Raw genomic sequence first — 20602 nt, forward strand, 5'->3', positions numbered from 1 at the left:
TGTGAGCAAGCCGCAGTGGAACAGTAATTCACCTCTCCCACTTAGACACTCCCACTTGGACACTTTCCAGCCAGGCTCATTCATTCCAATGTAAATATCGTGGATTTTACACATTAAACACTGGTTCATTTTTTGGAAACAAGACCGTCACAATCTCTTCCAAATCCGTCAACAAGGCCCACCATATGCACTGGAAAGATATGTGCGTGACATTACTTGTTTGTCTATGCTTAGCTGAATGATAGGCCTCGATATATATTACTCCAACCAATGCAAAGATCTATGATTATGTTATGGTTTCTCAGAACTGTTGCTTGATGTATGCACTTAGTTGCAATGCTAGTGTCACGCTCTGGAAATAACAGATCTGCTGTTTGTGGTGCTTGACATCAGTGTTGTTTTTAGCAGCATGTTTTGAATTTAGTTTTAGTCGTGGTCTCTTGAATAGTTTTTCATTTTATTTTAGTCACATTTTAGTCACCTGGAATGTTTTAGTGTTAGTCGCGTTTCAGTCGACTAAATATCATAACATTTTAGTCGACTAAATCTACAGTTGATTTAGTCGACTAAAATGGATTTTGGCGGGCCTTGATGCCGTCGTAATGGCTCATTTTACACATGCTGGAAGTAGCAGATCTACTGCTATTTCCAGCTGCGACGCGTTGTGAGCTTTGTAGATCGGCTATTTTCAGCATGCAACCAAGTGTAACACTGGATCTCTTGTCCACTAGTCCCTTACTAACATTTTAGTCTAGTTTTTATTTGTTTGACGAAATTGTCAGTATATATAGTGTTAGTTTTAGTCACCATAGCTTAGTTTATTTAGTTTCCATTTAGTTTGTCAGTGAAAAAAAGGTAGACGACGAACATATTTTTCGTCTTAGTTTTAGTCGGCGAAATCGACACTGTGTGACATGATGCGCAGCCAAGTATAAATCAGAAGATGGTGGCGTCATGTTTGAGCTTTAGACAGGGTTCCCCAGACTTCACACACATTTTTTTTGAGTGGTGCAACCACTCCAAGGAACAGCAATGTCCGTGGTGTTCACCTATGTTTGTGTGTGACTCATGAGTACCAGTAGGGGCGCTGTTGTGCCAGAAACAGAGACAGAGAGATAGTATTGCACTGTTGCCTGTTAATTACAGAGAGAGAGAGAGAGAGAGAGAGAGAGAGAGAGAGAGAGAGACAGAGATAGTGTTGCACTGACTGGGTCAGTGTGTTCTAACCAGGAGTTTAGTAATGTTAGGCTGCACTGGGAATTCCACTTCCACTTCAAGATGTTTTAAAAAAACAGTACAGTCTACAGTACAGTAACTATAACAATAAATGTGTAGTTGCACCACTCGGTTCACACGGGTGTGATTTTTACCAAACTTTTCCAGAATATTTAGCCCAATTTCCAGGCCTATACAACAATCATTCAGCACAATAATGAGTCTCTTTACTCCTATGCCTACACATAGTGTAGCAACAAATAAAGCATAGAATGTATACTTTGCTACACCACCTATCCTAGGGTCATAGGTCATAGGACCACGCTGCCGCATGTTGTGAGCCTGTCATGGAAACAGTCTATAAAAACCTGAATCTTGACTTTTAACATGGCAATGTGGTATGGCAATCTTAATGTAAAAGGAAGAAGCAAGCTGCAGCGAATAGTGAACCTAGCCTCAAAAATCATTGGGAAGAGACAGAAACAATTAAGCTGCATCTACAAGGAGGTATTTCGTAAAAAAGCTGTCAAGATAGCAAACGACACCTCTCATCCACTCTGCAGGGAGTTCGAACTACTTCCCTCTGGTAGACGGTACAAAAGTACCAAAAGCTAACCGTGACATTTTAAAAAAATCCTTCATCCCAAATGCCATTAACCCATTTTGACCTGAGATCAGATTCTAAAAATGTCTTCTACATCCTGACAGTTTTCTGAAAAAGCTATGTTTCTATGTCAGTCGTTCTTCGATTTAAAAAAAATAGCAGACCTACAAGCTCGTAGCGCCCCACTCGGTGGCGCGCTATGAGCTTGTAGATCTGCTATTTTTCAATAGCTAAAGCATAACATAATGCTAACACCAAAAGGGGTTCCCGCCCAGAATGGGTTAAGGCACTAAATGATACCATGTCTCGCTAGATTTGTTGTTTTTCCAATGTATTTGCCACTGTTGTCCTGCACTTTTTTGCCATGAGAAAATAATTGTGTAAGTGTTGTTGCTGTTGTTGTAACTGTTTGTTTTTTACTGTTGTTGAGACCGTCACCGAAGACAAATTTCCACACGTGGACAATAAATGAAACTAACTAACTAACCAACTAGATCGCTTCTTTTTTCCCCACATCCGGTATACACAATAGGCTGCAATCACGCACGATGTTTGGTGAAAAACTAAATAAATAGCCAAAAACAATGCATAGCCAAATATTTCTTCCAGGATTCTTTCCAGAATTCGACACCTTTTCCAGAGCTGGAAAATTGAATTTCATGAGCGTGGGAACCCCGTTTAGAGGTCTATAGATAGAGCACCGAAGTCTGACGTCAATATCGGTAGAGGGCGCAAATCCACGGGTTCATGTACTTTTTATTTGCATTGTAATCCCCAATGGAAGGGATTTTAGATCGCCTCATATAAGAACTGTGTTTGAAACATAAACATGTCATCCCGGCCGTTTCACTCATATGGATATGAAGAATCAACTGACTGAGAGAAAACGCTATTGTTACTGCTACTGAATTAGTTACATTTTCGCTAGAAACAGACTATCAAATATGAGTGACTGACTCGCAAAATATACAGAGAGACACCTCCCTGACAATAATGCCGAGACACCTTGTTTATTTTTGGACCACAATGCTTATATGAGACAATTTTAAGATGACCCCAATGTTATTCGAGTGACGTCAGGAGGACTTCGACGCTCTATATATAACTCCCAAGTCTTACCGTATCCTGGTCCGGCAGGTGTGGGCGGTCCGGAGGAAATGTGCATGCCGGTCATCTGATTGGTGACCTGCTGCATGCCGGGCGGTGGCCCATACTGCTGGGGATAGGAGGGATGTGGCCCCGACAGGTTGACCGCCCCCTGGTTGTATGGCTGAGACACTGCAGGCCTAGAAAGGGAAAGACACACTTAGCATCACAGTGTGGTGGTGGTGGGCACCAGACCAACCTGGGTGGTGGGGTCCCTATTTTGGGCATGTCAGAGGTCAAGATTGTTCAAAAAGAGTTGAGATGTCCCGATACTGTATCGGATCGGCACTTATTTGGTCATATCGGGTCATATCGGTATCGGCGAATATGCCAGTCTAACCACCGATCCGACACAGGGGTATGCGGTTGACACTGTGGCAGGTAAATAAAATGTTGGGGCATGTGGAGTTTGCTTTCGAGTTGCCCAAACTGCAAGTGCACATTTGAGTGAGGAGTCTGCTATAAACTAGGGATGTCGCTAACGGATAATTTCCCATCCGGTTAGCCGACAGGATTAACCGGGTCATTAACGGATAATTGGTTGATTTCTTTTTTTTTTTTTTAATAGGCTACCCCAAATGTAATATGCATGTATCATCCTTATATACAATTGAAAACATGTCCCCAAAAGCACGCACAGGAACAAAAGGCACCAGCTACTACGTCACTGACACGCTGCAACACGCTGCAACACACACTGCAACAACACACTAACACGACACAGTCTTACCCTCCGCGTCGATCCACGGCTATCTCCTCATGTCGCGCCGCACGCCCACAGTCAACAACACCCGCGTAAAAACTGTCATTGCACTGCCACTACAGCCGCCTCCCGTCCACACTCACAAACAACATCAATATCAATAATAAACACAAACACGCCACAAGCACCGACACCCCCGCCTAATTTGTTGCCAGGTCTATGAAAACAAGCCCAGAAAAAATGCCATTCAACACGCTACTTACAACTCGCTTACAATTCGCGGACCTGGCAACACTGCATCCTGTTTTCCCATTGGCTACGGTTGCTACAACACGCATTTGCACTGCATCTTGGGAGCAACACAGCTTAATGTAGGGGTCACCGATTGCTGTGCTACATCCCCCTCATGTCCTCACCACCCCGTTCGGCTACACCACACACACTCACCTACACAATTCTCCACATGCAACACAGGGCCCTTATTGGCTAGCCCCCTCACATGGCGATCCCCACGCAACAAAACACAGCCAGCCACACACACACACACCCACCCACACACACACACACAACGCCCACGTTCGGAAATATCGCACTGAGCGCACTGTGCAAACCTGGCGTGGTACAAGCGGGACAAACCGACGCGCAAATATCGACACGAACAACAACAACAACACTACACGCACACGCGCGCGCTGCAACAACACACAGCTACGTCCAGTGTGTGTGTGTGTGTGTGTGTGTGTGCGTGCGTGCGTGCGCGGGGGGGAATTTGGATCGCCTCGCGATGCAGCGAAAATGCCACTACACTACACAGGGCTCGACAGTGCGACTAGGTACTCGCATTTGCGCCTTACAACATCACCGTGCGAGTTGTAACATTCACTTTGTACCACCGGTGCGACTACACAATCCGAACTTTAAAGCTACAACTTGCGCAGTTTACATCCACAAGAATGTGTCACTCTCTCGGTTCTGCACCGCTGCTGGAGAAGTATAGCACTGTCGCAGGCAGCGCCACTAATCCCCCCCCCCCCCCCCCCCCCCCACACACCCCAGAGACGGAGGAGAGAGAAGAGAGCGAGAGAGACAGAGAGCACACACGTGAGTCCTGCAAATTATATTGACCCAATATTAATTTGTACAACCTAGCAAAGCATAAGATATCATGCTTTGGAGAATAGGCTGGTCTCTCTTTTTACAAGACATAAGCCATTGCATACAGCTTCTCAACCCTTTTAAATTTCAAGGACCCCCATAACTCTGAGAGTAAAACCAAATGGACCCATAAGAGTCCCATTTGATTCCATTTGTACAGTATCACAGTTAAACGTTATAACAGAGTCCATTTGGTTCCATTTGTACACTCTCAGAGTTACAGACCTGTAGGGTCCACTTGGTTCCATTTGTACACTCTCAGAGTTACAGACCTATAATGGGTCCATTTGGAACCCCCTCAAGGAACCATGAGGGTCCCTGGATCACACCTTTGACAGCCACTGCTTTAAATCTATACATAACTAATATAGAGCATATTTGATCCATTTATTGTTATGGATAAGAACAACAACACTACACGCGCGCGCGCGCACGCGCTGCAACACAAAACAGCTGCATACAACGCGTGTCACTGTGGACTTCTGTATCTGTGGACTTCTGTATCGCAACGCGGGGCAACGCAACTCTGGGATGAGCGGGCCGAAGGCCCGCGAAATTCTAGTAGGCTACATAATTAAAGTTGGTAGACGAAATGGTATACATTTATTTATGCTCCTTTTAAAAAGACAAACAAAAACGCAACATTTAACAATATAAATAAATTGTAAATTGTAGGCTTAATCATCAATAAACAACGCATCGCATCTGCATGCATCGCATCTGCGCATCTACAGTACAGAGGTCCGCCGGTTCTAGTCCAAAACATAAATAAGTCCAGTCCAGATCTGAGCAGCCTATACCTATAAAGCCACTGGACGCATGGGCTAAGCCTTTTTTTAAATTATTATTAAGGAAGATCAGCATGTCGCCGTGTTCTGTTTGTTGACTTTTCGCTGACGAGAAAACCCTCAAACATCGATAGCACATGGCTAACTTGATAGCCGGGAGGAGGAGGAAGCGGCGGCGGCTGTAAACGTTCTCCCTCCAGGCCATTAATGGATTTAATAATGCCAAGTAGGTCTCTGCATTGATACGGTCGACATGTTGTGTTAATCTCGCCTCGCTGTCACTTGCTTAAGTTTTGACTACCGCAAAGCTACGGTTGTAGCCAACTAGCCATTTGAAGTACAACAGAGAACTTTGGGACAACGACATTGCGGGGGCAGAAAACAGCGCCCGAGCGCTGCTGTTCATGCAGCCTGAAGTGTGACAAGCTGGCCGGCGCAAATAACAGCAATTTTAGGCATGTGTGCAACATGACAACTGTTTTAAAGTATTGTACAGTGACAACTACAGTCTCTGTAATGTTTATGTTGTACTATTACTAAAAACGATCTAAAATAAAAGGGATTTAAGATCAGAACACGCATTTATTATGCAAATTAACCGTAAAGCTGATAAGCATACCCGGATATTTCTTAACGGTCGGCTAACCGGCTAGCCGGTTAACCCCCGACATCCCTACTATAAACACAACACAGGACTGCTGTACTTTATACCTCATACTAAGCATTTAAAGTATGAAGTATAAAGTACAGCAGCCTTGTGTTCATACAACAGACAGATTGGGTATTGTGTAAGACTGACGTTATGTATCTTTCAGGACCTTTCACTGCTTCGTCTCAACCATTACTCTATGGCTCTGGTCTCAGCCACCGCGGTGTATTATTTGACATTACATTTCTCTCCAAAGTTGAATGTTGCCACTACCGTTGGAGCAGCCATAAACTACACAGGTTCATCCCAATGTTCTGGGCATCTTTGTAATGTTAGTGTAAAAAGCAGGTAAAAGAGTAACGTTTGAGCAGTCTAACATCAGTCACTCTATCCATTCAATGTCGTAGAAGAGCCGACTAGTGTTTACACCGCAGATAGGTCGTCTCCGCCTACAGGAAATACGTTGCCTGCGACCATGGGACCCGTTTCTGAAATCGGTCTATAGGTTGTTCAGAAAACTGTTAGGGACTTAAGGCCTATTCATAGTCTGGATTTTCGGTGGTGAGGTGACCACCACTCCGGTGGTGAGCTGACCACCGGAGCTGAAATAACGTTGAACGGTGGTGAGTAAAAACAGAGAGAAGGGCTGGAGCGGTGGCGGTGGTTTGCTCTTCACCACGGCTCGTGACGTCATGTTGTAGTTCGGTGGTCACCTAACCACCGAAAAATCCAGACTATGTATGAGCCTTTAGAAGACATTGGCCTCGGGTGGTCTCAGGGTTAATTACCTGGGAGGTGCCTGGGTCATGTGTGGTGGTGGTGGTCCGTTCTGGACGTCCCCCGGGCTGTAGTGAGAGTAGGACTGTGGGGCCGAGACTGGTGGTGGGGCCCCAGAGGTAGGAGCAGCCCTGGGAGGACCTGGAAGAGAGGACACATTCTTTAGGTCAGTGGTTCTCAAAGTGGGGTTCCGGGGACCATCTAGGGGTCCTTGAGGGAGTTTCAGGGGGCCCCCAGCTAAATGATAGTTTGGAGCCAAATGGACCCTTGTGGGTCTGTAACTCTGAGAGTGGACACATGGAACCAAATGGACCATTTGTACACTCTCAGAGTTACATCAACATTGATTTTACAATATAAATTGGGGGTCGCAGAGATAGAAATGCCATTAAAATGGGGGGTCTGTAGACTAATGCATGTCAAACTGGGGGGGGTCCTTGAAATTAAACGGGTTGAGAATCACTGCTAGAGCTTTAAAAATCTTCTCTTATGGGGCATAAGAGAAGGCATATCTTTTCAAATGGGGGGTCCGCGGGGCTAATTAGTGTCAATTTGGGGGTCCTTGGCATGGCAACCACTGCTTTAGATCAGGGGTCTTCAACCTTTTCCAGACCTTACTGTATAATAGGGATGCTAGAGGGTTCAAGTGGTTAATCCCATCACACAAACGGCAGTGTTGTTTTTGGCAGCACATTTCTATTAGTCATAGTCTTTGGAATAAAACTTCATTTAGTTTTAGTCACATTTTAGTCACCTGGAATGTTTTAGTGTTAGTCTAATTTTAGTCGACAAAATGTCATGAGATTTTTGTTGACTAAATCTACAGTTGATTTAGTCGACTAAAAGGTGTTTTGGCGGGCCTTGATGGCGTTGTAATGGCTGATTTTACACTTGCTGAAAATAGCTGATCTACAAGCACACAACGCGTCGCAGCGTGGCGCGTTGTGAGCTTGTAGATCGACTATTTTCAGCATGCAACCAAGTGTAACATTATTTATACTGGATCTCTTGTCCACTAGTCCCTTCCGAACATTTACAAATGTTTTTTTGTTTGGCTTTCGCCTTTATTTATTTTTATTTTTTTATGGAGGACAGTAGGCTGACAGGAAATGGGGAGAGAGATGGGGGGGATGACATGCAGTAAAGGCCGTCGGGATCGGGAGTCGAACCCGCGGCACACTGCCAGACTGGATTACCAGCCAAGGTGCCTGGACCACGGAGCCACGGCCCAGGCCCCTTCCTAACATTTACATCTAGTTTTTATTTGTTGACAAAATTGTCAGTATATTTAGTCTTACTCATCATAGCTTAGTTTTCGCCAGTGAAAAAAGGTAGTCGACGAACATTTTTCGTCTTAGTTTTAGTCGACGAATACAACACTGTTTGACGGACCACCTGCAGTAACCCTGAGGACCCTCTAGGGGTCCCGGACTCCCTGTTGACACCTGGATTAGATTATTTATTTAGCAATAAATACCATCTGTTAAATCCTAATCACTTCGGATCATGACGATCCATAATCCACCGTCTGAAATCAATCTTTCAACAAGCGATGGGATTATTAGAGCACATATCTAAGCACGGCCTTGCGGTCACGCCACCGTGGTTGCCAGATGCTGTATAATGGGATGTCAAGAATGTTGGATCTACAAGCTCACGGCGCGTCGCATCGCGACACGTCGAGAGCTTGAGGATCGACCGTTTTCACCGCATGACAACATCCTACGGCAGAGTATAAAACAGGGCTTCAGTGGGTAATGTAAATAACGATATTATTTAGAGCTTGTAGCGTAGAATTACGATGATCCTTGTATGATTATGGATGACCGTTTGCCTCACTGCATTCATGCTTTACTGTAGTTTTGAACAAACTGTTTCACTGGTGATGTCTTGGACTGAGTTTTACTCGAGGAACATTTATTTAACTAAATGTGTTAAAACTTTACCAAAAAGAACAAAGACACAAGGCTCGGTCAAGGAGGCGGCGTTTAACAGCTTTGGAAGACTTGGCTGTAGTGACAAACTGAACAAACTCACAGCCAGAGCAAGAACAGGACTGTGAATTCAGGATAAAGTAATCTCATCTGTTTTACTGAGCCTTGAGCTCAAGGAAGAGCAGGCAACTCCCGGAGACTACACCACAATCAGAGCGGGCAGAGAAACGGCTCACGCAAATCAATAGGTCTGGGGGGGGCCCGGGGGCTGTGTATCTTTGTTGAAGAGAACATGGGCAAAACATCTCTGCTAACCCAAGTACTCTGTACTTTAAAAAATACCATTTCATTTAGACGCGTCTAACTCCCATGTGAGTTTAACCCATTCTGGTGTTTTAACTAAGCATTATGTTATACTTTGGCTATTGAAAAATAGCAGATCTACAAGCTACACCGAGTGGCGCGCTACGAGCTTGTAGGTCTGCTATTTTTGAATATATAGCTGCAGCAGAGATAATAGCAGAGATTTTACAATAACGCGCGCACTCTCGCTCTGTGGATCAATCCGGTTTTTTATCCTTGGAGTTGTAATACTTGGGTAAACCTATCCGGATACCTGCCCACTCGTTCCACCCACTCTGCTTTGGAATAACCCAGATGCTTTGATGGCCCCTGGAAGGGTCAGAAAACAATTTCAGATTTCACCCACGTAACACTACAGCAGGGTTTCTCAAAGTGGGTGACGCAGAAGCACTTCAGTTTACCCACTTAAAAGTCTTTAGGCCCTCTTTTTCTATCTACACTAAAACGTGTTGCCAAAAATAGCCGATCTACAAGCTCTACGCGTTGGGATCATACTTGTAATCTCAAGTTGTCCTCGTGCCATAGCCTCAGTTGGGAGGAGATCGCCCAGGGTTTGCATTTGGACGTTAAAAAACGATTCCTGCCTTCAGCCTCGACCAGTGTGCTTCTTTTGGGAACGCGACAAACTCGTCCTTCAGTGCCACCAATAACGCTTGGTTGGCACACCTCGCGGACAGTCTCACCCACCGTTGAAACCCCAAGCAAATAAGATGCTGCCACTGACTGATGGTTAGTATCCGTGGGCAAGATAGCAGAGCGTGACGGCAAGGCGCTCGCCTGCACTCACAGGACGGCTGTGGTTGTTGGCATGTTGAAAATAGCGAAGAAACCTCAGACCCAACTGAGTGACCGGAATATCCTTAGAGCCAGGAACAATGCCCTGAACATTCTCTACTCAGTCTTGTGTTGTATTTTTTGAGTGGTGCAACCACTCCCTTACGGAGCTATTTGTGTGGCTGGCTGCCTGGCTGGCTGGGTATGAGCACGAAAATAGCATGGTTGTTTTTCACCACCTGTGCGCAACCTAACACACACACTGTATATATGAAGATTTTGTGTGTGCCAGTACAGTACAGTGACAGTACAGTAGAGGGTACAGTAGAGGCTCGCCGGAACCGGGCCGGCACCCTGCCCGTGATCCTGTGGGTCTGGAACTTCCGGGGACCCCCACACAGAGTTGCACCACTCACTTCACACGGGTGTGATTTTTACTTTTAATTTAATTTGTATGTCTTATATGATCCAATGGCTAGTTAGTATCCAGTGAGTCGTGGTCAATGGGCCATAGAGTACAAGCCACACCACAGGTATAGTCCTTTAAACCACTGTTTTCAACCTGGCGTCGTCCATGTCACCATAGGGGGAAATGTTCACACATTTGAGTGTTGCAACCACTCCCTTACGGAGTGCTGTGTGTGTGTGGCTCCGAGCACGAAAACAGCATGGTTGTTTTTCACCACCTAACACAACCTAACACACACACAAACACACATATTAACTGTATATATGGTGATTTCGGCACGGTGTGCCAGTACAGTACAGTGACAGTACAGTACAGTACAGTACAGTAGACTGAGCAGAGGGTACAGTAGAGGGACCCCCACACGGTAACTCTGTCATTTCTCAACCGTTTCGGACGCGGGGCGGCTCGCCGGAATCGTGCCGGCGTTCCTGTGGGTCTGGAGCTCCCCCCCTCCACGGGGACCCCCACACGGAGTTGCACCACTCACTTCACACAGGTGTGATTTTGAAAAGATTTACTAGCAGATGTACAAGCTCAAAATGTGTCAATGCGAGCATTGTGAGCTTGTAGATCGGCTAATTGGTCATACGACTAAGTATAGGGCGTAATGGTTAAATGAGAGAGAGATGGAAGCGACAGAGAGAGAGAGAGAGAGAGGGGGGGGGAAGCAGTTACCTAAGTCAAGAGGAGAAGACAGGTCAGGGACAGGATTGGCTGCCACAGCCTTAGAGGGAAAGCTTGCATAAGGAGTGTAACCTGAAATACAAGAAAAAGAGGGAGAGAAGACGAGCACAATAGATGGTGAAGGGAAATCTGTGAAGCCAGGCCGGAGGAGGAGTGATGAGTGGGAGAACAGTGACAGACAGCATGCTCAACATTTGGATGCAGAGGGAGGAGGTATAGGACTGGGTCAACTGCCAGTCTGATGATGTTTATCTCACCCACCAGAGTAGTATAAAAGAGAGTAATGACACTCCCGTTGACTCTCATTGTAACAATGGAATGCGGAAGCGCTCATTCTATCTCAATGGAATAGTTCCAGCCATAGGAGCAATGTTTGGAACTATCGCCCATAGGCACCCGCTTTGCGGCGAGATCAAAGCGTGTCACCACTCTCTTACTAGATTACTCTGCTCACCACTAGCTCACACACAAACAACACAAATTAACCCACTTTCAATATGGCGCCCGTATTTTTTGGACATTATCGCACACCACCCAAAAACTCAATTATATTTTTTCGGCAAAAATAGCCAACCTACAAGCTCACTCACAAGGCGTGGGTGATGTGACACGTTGTGAGCTTATATATCGGCTACATGTTTTCGCTCTTGCGGGCGGCAGTAGCCCCGGGAGGTAGATCGGGCCCGCTTGGCCAGTTCGATGATCCCGGGCTCCCCCGAAATGATACTGTCGAAGTGCCCTTGAGCAAGACACAGAACCCCTAACTGCTCCCGATGAGCAGGTTGCAGACCATAATGCACAATCATTGTAAAGCGCCTTGGATAAAGGTGTCAAAGGTGACAAATGCACCATTTACCGTTTTCGGTTTGTTATACGATGCAGTATACTGTAGGTCAGGGTTCCCCAATAGGCGGCCCGCGGAGCCGCAAAAGCCGTTTTGTTTTTTGGGGGGGGGGTGTCCCAGATATAAATGGCATTAAATGGGGGTCAGTAGCCTATGCATGTCAAACTGGGCACCCCCTCAAGGACCACTGGTGGTCCCCGGACCACTGGTTGAGAACAATTTTTAATTAATTAATGAAAAAATAAAAAAACACATTTTTCGCGTGTGCGGACTCTGCCCCCAGCCTGGTTCCCTAGTCAAAATATGGCCCTTGAGGAAAATTTATTGGGGAACCCTGCTGTAGGTGTAGACGAGCTTATGTGTTTAAAGTAAAGCTATACTTTACCTTGCGGTGGAACCCCGGGCTGGTAGGCCGACGTGGGCCCGTTGTAGGGAGCAGGGTAGCCCCCTGCCAGGGGAGCATAGCTGGGCTGGCCGTAGCCGGGCTGGGGTTGGCCGTAGGGAGACGCCATTCGAGTCTGCTGGTTTACATTCATCCTCAGTTCATGCCTAAATCTGGGTCAGAAGAAATATGACATAATCATCAACAGTTGCTCAAGAGGAACGATCATTGACAAGAGAATGAAGGCAAATGAGCTGGTTAAACCGGTTGAAAATATAGCGCCGCATTCACATCTGGATGGAATGCGCCGAGCAGAGGTTCCCAAACTATGTTGTATGGCGTGGCTCTGCAACAGACTAGCCGTATATATGCGCTGTATGTGCGTGTGCGTCTATCTGTCGGTCTGTCTGTTTGTCTGAACCAATTCTCGCAAATCTTGTATGGATGCTGCAGAAGGCCACATTAGTACTTGTACTCATTTCTTTCACCTTGTATTATACTTTTTGAAATATTTAAATTAAATTTTATATTTTTAATGGGGTTGTGATCATGCTATAATAAACTTGCCCCCCAAAAAATGTACTTGTAAGACAAATATGTCATACTCAAAGAGGACTGACATCATAGATGACATGTGCAGCCAAGTCAGAGATCAACATTGTTTTTAAAAGAAGGTTTTCAGCCCCTAAACAGAACCCCCACATTGACTTCCTGATTACTTGGCACCGATTGGGTCCAGTGGTTGGTTTGCAAGATTAGCTCCAGACAGACGAACCTTCTCATAGTGACTAGACTCCTGCATAGCCAAATAACAAGACAGACACCCCAACTCTTAAGATAGAAAACAAAACTATCTCTCAAGCTTACTTGGTACCATAATTGTGCTTCATGCGACATGTTTTATTTGCAGACAATGCATTAGCTTCTGCGTCTGTATAATGTAGCCTAAATAGATGTCATTGTGGGGTTTGGGATTTGTTTTTTTGCTGCTGGTTGGTTGCTTGAGTTCCGACTGCTTGTTGATGACTCCAGGTCCAGGTCTGCTATTTTTGAAAAATCGAAGAACCAGACAGAAACATAGCTTTTTCAGAAAACTGTCAGGATGTAGAAGACATTTTTAGAATCTGGTCTCAGGTCAAAATGGGTTAACTGTAAGAAATGATCGATCCAAGTTATAATCACTGCAGGGTTATTAGCGACACTGAGGAAATAAATCCATCTCACGGGAAAAGTGGGACGGGCGGCAGGCCAGAATGAAGAAAACTGCCACTGTTGCCAATAGAAACCAACCCCCACTGTGCTTGATTAAAGATTAGGAGTTGCCGCTTGACACATGATATTCTGTATCGTGTAAAAATGTTATGGTCTTAATAGCTTCAGGGTTGGGTTAGGCTTTAGTGTGTGAATTGAAATTACAAATCAACTACTGAACAACATTTCTGAATGTGAGGAGTCGATTCTGCTGCACCCCTATAATGAGTATTAATTTATAATGCGAGAGCAGCAAGGTAACAGTGTTAAAAAAAACTGTTATGACAGATTCCTGCATACAGGCAAATCTGCCCACACAGCAGTGCTCCAAACTCAGGGGGGGTGAAGTGCCTGGTACAAGGCAACAGCCAGAGCCTCAAACACAGCGGGAGTTGGAGTTCGGGTACAACGTGAGATCAGACAATCTCTTCTCACACATCGGCAGGCCTTCGCCTTGATGTGCGTTACGTAAAGGTCAACAGAATGTGCAGTTCAGTCAGAGTGGTTCTAGAAGAAATTGTGCATATTGCTCACTTTTGACCGAAATATTATGCAACAATTATCTTCCCAAGAGAAGATGTTATGATGATTTTATGTGATCAAAACTCGTATGCGGCACTCGCCTGCACTAACAACTCACAAAGAAGTCCATACCCAAAAGATTGCAGACAGAGTACTTGAGTGTGCAACTTCCTTTAGTGACAGAATAGCCATTATGTAGTACGAAACGGTTTCCTTTATGTGAGAGACACCTTTATTAGCTTTTGTTGTTTGTGCTGACCACACCCTCACCTTACCCACCAACTGTTCTATGAATAGTTGGTGTGTCACTGTCAGTCAGCGCAGAGGCATGACACACTAACTCGGTTTCTTGCACTTTACTCAGTGGGTGACTGGGTGGGTGTACACGATTCTCATTATGTTAAGCCCTAACCACACCAAAGGGTCACCATGCAACTCCTTGGGTCAAAAACGGTTGCAAGGAGTTAACGCTAAAACCGCCTTGACCCTTTGGTGTGGTTTAGGCCATTGAATTCCACGCGTTGAATCACTAGGGACGACGCGCGTCAACGTGCAACAAGACATATCACACCGCAGGGACAACGCTAAAACCGCCTTGACCCTTTGGTGTGGTTAGGGCTTTAAACAGCGTAACAAAAGACACAAATTATTCTGTGGTAAGTCTCAAAACTGGCTGTCCACACCAAGAATGATAACTATAAATATGGATAATTTGTTTTTTAACTAAAGTGGAAGACAGAGTCCACACCATGACATAAACTAAATCGCTGGGATGACTTTCAGAGTGATTTGATGAACCATAATATAAACACTGTCTGGCAGCCTAATCAAAGACCATTCTGAATTTACAGGATGCAACTGTGTGTGTCACGTTCAACACATCACTGAGTCATTCAACGTGTTGTTTACCGAAGAGAAAATAATAATAACCTGCATGGGCACATCAGGAGAGACTACTGCCAAAGTAAAATAATATACTGGAGCACTCAACTGGTCTGCACTCTGCACGTGTTGTATTGTTTTGCAGGTGACACAGACTGACGTTTCAACTTTCATCTTCCTTAGAGTCAAACAGGATGTTTACAGATCCTTATCGTTCATCATCATTGTTACTCTTTATAGTTATATTCGGCTCTCTCCTCCTAGGGTTTCTTACCTAACCTCTTCTGTCACTTTCCTAGGAAAGAAGTATACTACTATGTATATTTATATGATTCCTGTTTAATAGATTAATAAATCAATCAACCGTGGTGTGGACAGCCCTTTACTCTCGCAACAGTGTGAACAGTACAAGGGGAACAATCTAAACATCATGCGAGTTCAACTGAACTCATGGCTCATGATGTGAGGTGTCATCACTGACCAGGTCAGTAACTAAACTGGAAGGCCATTCACCTGGCCAGTGACCAGGACTACTGAAGAGATCAGAGCCCCAGTCATAACTGACAGATGTGTACTGTACACAAGTTACTCAGTCTGCGTCTTTCCTTGACTCCAGATGATAAGTATCATCTGACACACACACACACACACACACCACAGGCTCACCTGAACAGGGCCTGTGAATAATTCAGCGGCGTACAGGTTCCCCGGCACACACACACACACACGGAGGGGAAAGAAGAAACACAATCGCTGGAGTCGTGCGGCTATTTACCGTGACGGACGGGCCTGTGCGTTGAGTGACTGACCCAAAGCTGTCCCAGCTAGGCTTCCACACACACTATAGCAGCCAGCTGAGTGAGCTATAGCTATTTGGATGTTAATCCGGGAGACCCCGGCCGGCCAACACATATAAAGCCCTTTAAATCACCCAGCAGCGGGTTCTTATAGTGTCAGAGGCAAGACTCCTCATAAGAACACACATTAGGTGGGCTGTCAGTGTCAGAGGCCACTGTTTACTAATGTTAGTTACCTTGAAGAGCTAGCTAGCTAAGCTAGCACTGTTGTAGCACAACAAGCGAGCTAAACGGGAACGTCTCCAGTCCAGACAGACAGTGCCGCATTAACTTGTCGCCCTGCTGCTAGCTGATGATAAGTTAGCAGCCTATAGTGTCAATAAAACCCCATGGAGATATATATAATAGCATTGCCAGACTAGACTACATGCTACCACCAACACACGAATCGTGTGAAACGTACATAACCCAAAAATCACCCACTATAGTTTAGTTCGCCACGGAACAGAAAGACTCGGGATACCGATGACAGCAGGAGTTGTTGCGATCAGCTGGAGGCTAGCTAGCTAGCTAACTGGTTAGCTTAGCATCCCCCCCCGCATCCATTCCATAGCCCCATTAGGCTTTAAGCTAGGATGTAACGTTAGCAGCCATAGCACCTAGCCTCCCGGAATGCTATATTATTATATTTTCCCCCTTTTCAAACGAGTCGGGAATGTCACGCGAGCACCGTCCCCCGGCTCAGAACCTACCTGCGACGGCGTGGTGAATGGTGACGGTGTCCCCAGCGCGGAGCGGACTGTCAAAACCCGGGCGGTCGTCTAAAATAGAAGCTGATATAGAACCACAATGTAATGTCCTGTTCCCGGTAATCCCTTCGTTCTTCGGTATTTTCCCCTCACGGCTGCTGCTGGCGAGGTGAGGTTCTGCATCCCATAGCCCGGGCGGGTCGCGTTAATTGTGATTCGTTAACGCGGCACACCACGGTTGTTCTCTAGCAACGCCATGTTTCGCCGATTTGACATCATGAGCAATTTTTTGTTTAAATGAATATGATTTTCTTATTATGATTTTATGAGTTATTTTATTTCATGATTTGATTATGATTACGATTATCAATAGAAGTGTATATTTGTACGTCTTTAAATGTTCTGATGAATTGAAAATGGAGGGCCCTGATGTTAGATGTAAATGTATTTTTCTGGTTTTATCCTCGTAGCAGATTGTATAGATCTGTACTTTCGTTTGAACTGTACACATTCTACAAACTGTGAATAAAAAATGCAATCAATCAATCAATCAACCAATTGACTATTACTATTATAAAATGTATTATCTGTATATGTAAGCGACCACATTATGTAAAATGCTGCATCGAATGATAACTCTGGCAAAATAATCACACACGGTTTTAAGTAGTTTATAAACGAATTATTACGGGGGTGCGGTTGCGAAGACAACCAGCGAGCCAATTATGTGGAGCCCAGCGCCGCCGTCCCTCCGGGCTATGGGGTTCACTCTCTCGCAAGCGGACATTCACCGGAACTGCTGTGCCGCTCTGCCACGTCCACATCCGGCCACTGCGTCGCGGCATCAGAACCTGATCAGAACAGAACCAGATAGATATATCAACTTGATATCTATGGTTCTGATCAGGTTCTAGTGGTTTTAGAACCTGATCTAAAACCAGTATGAATACTATATGTGATTCTTAACACATTGATTGATTGATTGATTGATTGATTGATTGATTGATTGATTGATTGATTGATTGATTGATTCAAATGTGTATTTAACAATTTGTAGTTCAACAAAAGTGCAGGTGATCAATACAAAATCTGCTAAAGAGGATAAAACCAGAAAAGCACTAAAGGTCTCCACACACCGGGCGCGAATTCGGATTTTTAAGCGGCTCCATAGGTTTTCCAAAAAACGCGCCCAGTGTGCAACCACCTTAAGACTTGTTTACACCATTTTCAATTCATCAGAACATTTAAAGACATACAGATATATACACTTCTATGCAAAATAAAATAAAATAAAGGAAATATATAGTATATATGATGATTTCCTTTATTTTATTTTATTTTATTTTGCATTATCTAACCGTATATATTATATACGGTTAGAAATAAGGGAAACAAATATGTACAGTAGGCCTATAGAAAAATAGGGGGGAACTGGCCCCTGTGTAACTTTTTCACAGGGGCCAGTTTCGAATTGCAGCCGCTCGTAAGTGCTCTTTGAGAACGGTTTTGAAGGAGTCTGGGGATTCACATTTCTTAATGGCTGTTGGGAGGGCGTTCCATATTTTAGTGGCATAGGAGTGAAGAAATGAGGTTAACCCCTTGTTTGAGCCGAATCTGTATGAACATGGTTTGTGGAACTTTGTTGACATTAAGGAAGTATTTTGACAGGTAGGCTACAGTACATTCATGGGTTCATAGACATATAAAGGTAGGTGCCCTATCCGGCTCTGGAGCGTATGTTCTCAAGGGAGGGCAAAACTTTCCCAAGACTCCTTGCGAAGCACCACGGAAGCATGAGCGTGCGTCACAGAGCGCACGTTCAGGTCTGATAAGTCCCGGAAAAGATGCGCTGTGATTGGCCAGTAATCACTTGAGTGGCAGTGTGACATAGCGTGCCTTCCACACTTCCGGCGTACTTCCTGCCCCAGTGTAAATTGTTCCACCCCTCCTTCAACACACATGGCTCCAACGAACTGCAGCGGCCAATGAGGCATCTAATTTTTTTGTATATCTATGCATGGGTTAGCCTGGTTCCAGCCCATAGACCCCGTCCACTCCACTGAGTGGCTCAGAGTCTGATAATCTTAGTAGTGATTGAGGTGTACGATTGATTCATTCATTCATTCATTGATTCATTGATTGCAGTACAGTGGTACGATTATACAATGATGCTAATTGTGATATGGTGAACACAAACATTGTTGGTACTACTCTCTATTTCAGGGTCTTCAATGTTTGTGGGGAGGGGGGAGGGGGGAGGGGGGCAAGAACAACATATCCCTGTCAGACAAAATGTTGAGGGGAGGGAGGGGGGCAGACAAAATAACAACATTTCCCTGTCAGTCAGATTGGCAGCTATTAACTCAGGGAACCTCCAAGACCCCAGCTGTTCTGTTGAAGAACCCAGCCCCTATTTGCATTCCTCTGTTTGCCAAAACCTCTCATAATACAATCCAGAGCTTATCGATAATACAGTAGATCTCCAAAATAGGCCATCTGAAATCACCGTTGAGAACACTCTGTTCCACAGATTGTCTGTGGAGCAGGTGAACTCAATCAATCAATGATGCTTCCATGAGCATTCCTAAAATACCCCTCCTCATAACCCCTTCAATCTCTATAATCTCCGTTGTGTTGTGGGCAGATGGAGACAGCGTTGCCTGTGAGCCATGACTGCAGCCCCAGGCCATCAGGCTGGGGTGGCTGGCTGTGGCTGGGGCTTGGGGGGAGCGAGACGGGGGAGTTGGTGCCGGTTTATTTCGGGCCGGTGTATCAGGAAGTATCCCCATGGCACTGGAGCACCGAAGAGTGACATGGCAAGTGTTGAATGCAAAGGGAGGGCTGGGGGTCTCACTCACACACACACACACACACACACACACACACACGTTCTGGCCCCTCTTACCCCCTATCGCCTGCCCGCCGACACAGCATTCCCACACTGTGAGCAGATGAAAAGCAGATACCAACCCTGTCTCTTTTATGGGTGGAGTGACTGGGCATAGGGAGGAACAGAAAGGACAGCACCACACCACACACACACACACTCACAGAGGCCTCACTCAATCGTGTTAGAAACAGAAGCAACACGTTATATATACGTTCTGAATTAACAGGGATGGTGGCGGAGGAGGTCACGGTCTCCCTCTCTGGAGGAGCCCCATGGGGCTTCAGACTGCAAGGAGGAGCGGAGCACCAGAAGCCACTCCAGGTGGCCAAGGTACAGTACAATGTGTACATGTGTGTGTTATGGGGTTGGTCTGTGCATGCATGAGGAGTGAGTGAGTGAGTGGCAGCTCTAATTGCCTCGCTTCCGCTTGTGGTTATAGAAATGACCGCAGCGGTGGATTGATTTAGCATGTGGCCTGAGGCTGTAATGGATAGTAAAACGTGGTTTATTCAGACACACCTTATATTATTTGCAGTTTGAATGGGTTGTCGATCTGCAGCATTAATTTAGGTCCTAAAACACCCAAAGGAAGGCTGGTTCTTCCCTGGCCGCTGCTGCAATTCACAGATTGTTTGTCCACCTGCCTTAACAAATACAGTACATGTTTTACTGTCTGCAAGATAAAGATCCTCTATATTCATTCATCATTCTTATAATATTACACTTAAATCTAGATATAGCCATAGAACACTGTCTTTATCTATATCTTCCATCCATTTAGTTTAAATTGTGATAGGTTTAAATTGTATAAGGCTTATGTTGTAAGAGTAGCCTAGAAGACTCATGGAAATGTTTGAGAATATTTCCATGTCATTGTCTTGACATCTTAATGTCAAGAACCACCAAATTGATGGGTGGAAAGATTCTGTGCCTGGGACCTCCATAAGAAAGGATTTTTGTTGCTAGTTAAGGCTATGGGCCTATAGAGCGTCGCAGTCCCGCCCCCTACCATGGCCCAGGAAAT

General features: G+C 45.2%; 2 protein-coding genes across 2 annotated transcripts in view; one reads left to right on the forward strand and one right to left on the reverse strand.

Annotated features, from left to right (window-relative positions):
* The window catches only part of LOC306915927 (uncharacterized protein), a gene marked incomplete at its 3' end in the record, with an annotated part of 36315 nt that extends 19397 nt beyond the window's left edge, over window positions 1-16918 (reverse strand). Inside the window, exons 1-5 of the mRNA XM_079493599.1 lie at window positions 16692-16918; window positions 12491-12660; window positions 11253-11333; window positions 7049-7178; window positions 2939-3105 (exon numbers count right to left, since the gene is read on the reverse strand). Coding sequence (XP_079349725.1) covers window positions 2939-3105; window positions 7049-7178; window positions 11253-11333; window positions 12491-12641 — 529 coding nt within the window. The remainder of the gene's footprint in view (window positions 1-2938; window positions 3106-7048; window positions 7179-11252; window positions 11334-12490; window positions 12661-16691) is intronic.
* A 2638-nt stretch (window positions 16919-19556) lies between these two features.
* The window catches only part of LOC306915928 (synaptopodin 2-like protein), a 29129-nt gene continuing 28083 nt past the window's right edge, over window positions 19557-20602 (forward strand). The window contains 1 exon segment of the mRNA XM_079493600.1: window positions 19557-19908. Within this exon segment, the coding sequence (XP_079349726.1) occupies window positions 19807-19908 (102 nt within the window). The 5' untranslated portion in view covers window positions 19557-19806.

Source organism: Electrona antarctica, assembly GCF_951216825.1.
Source record: "Electrona antarctica genome assembly, chromosome: 22".
NCBI classification, from domain to species: Eukaryota; Metazoa; Chordata; class Actinopteri; order Myctophiformes; family Myctophidae; genus Electrona; species Electrona antarctica.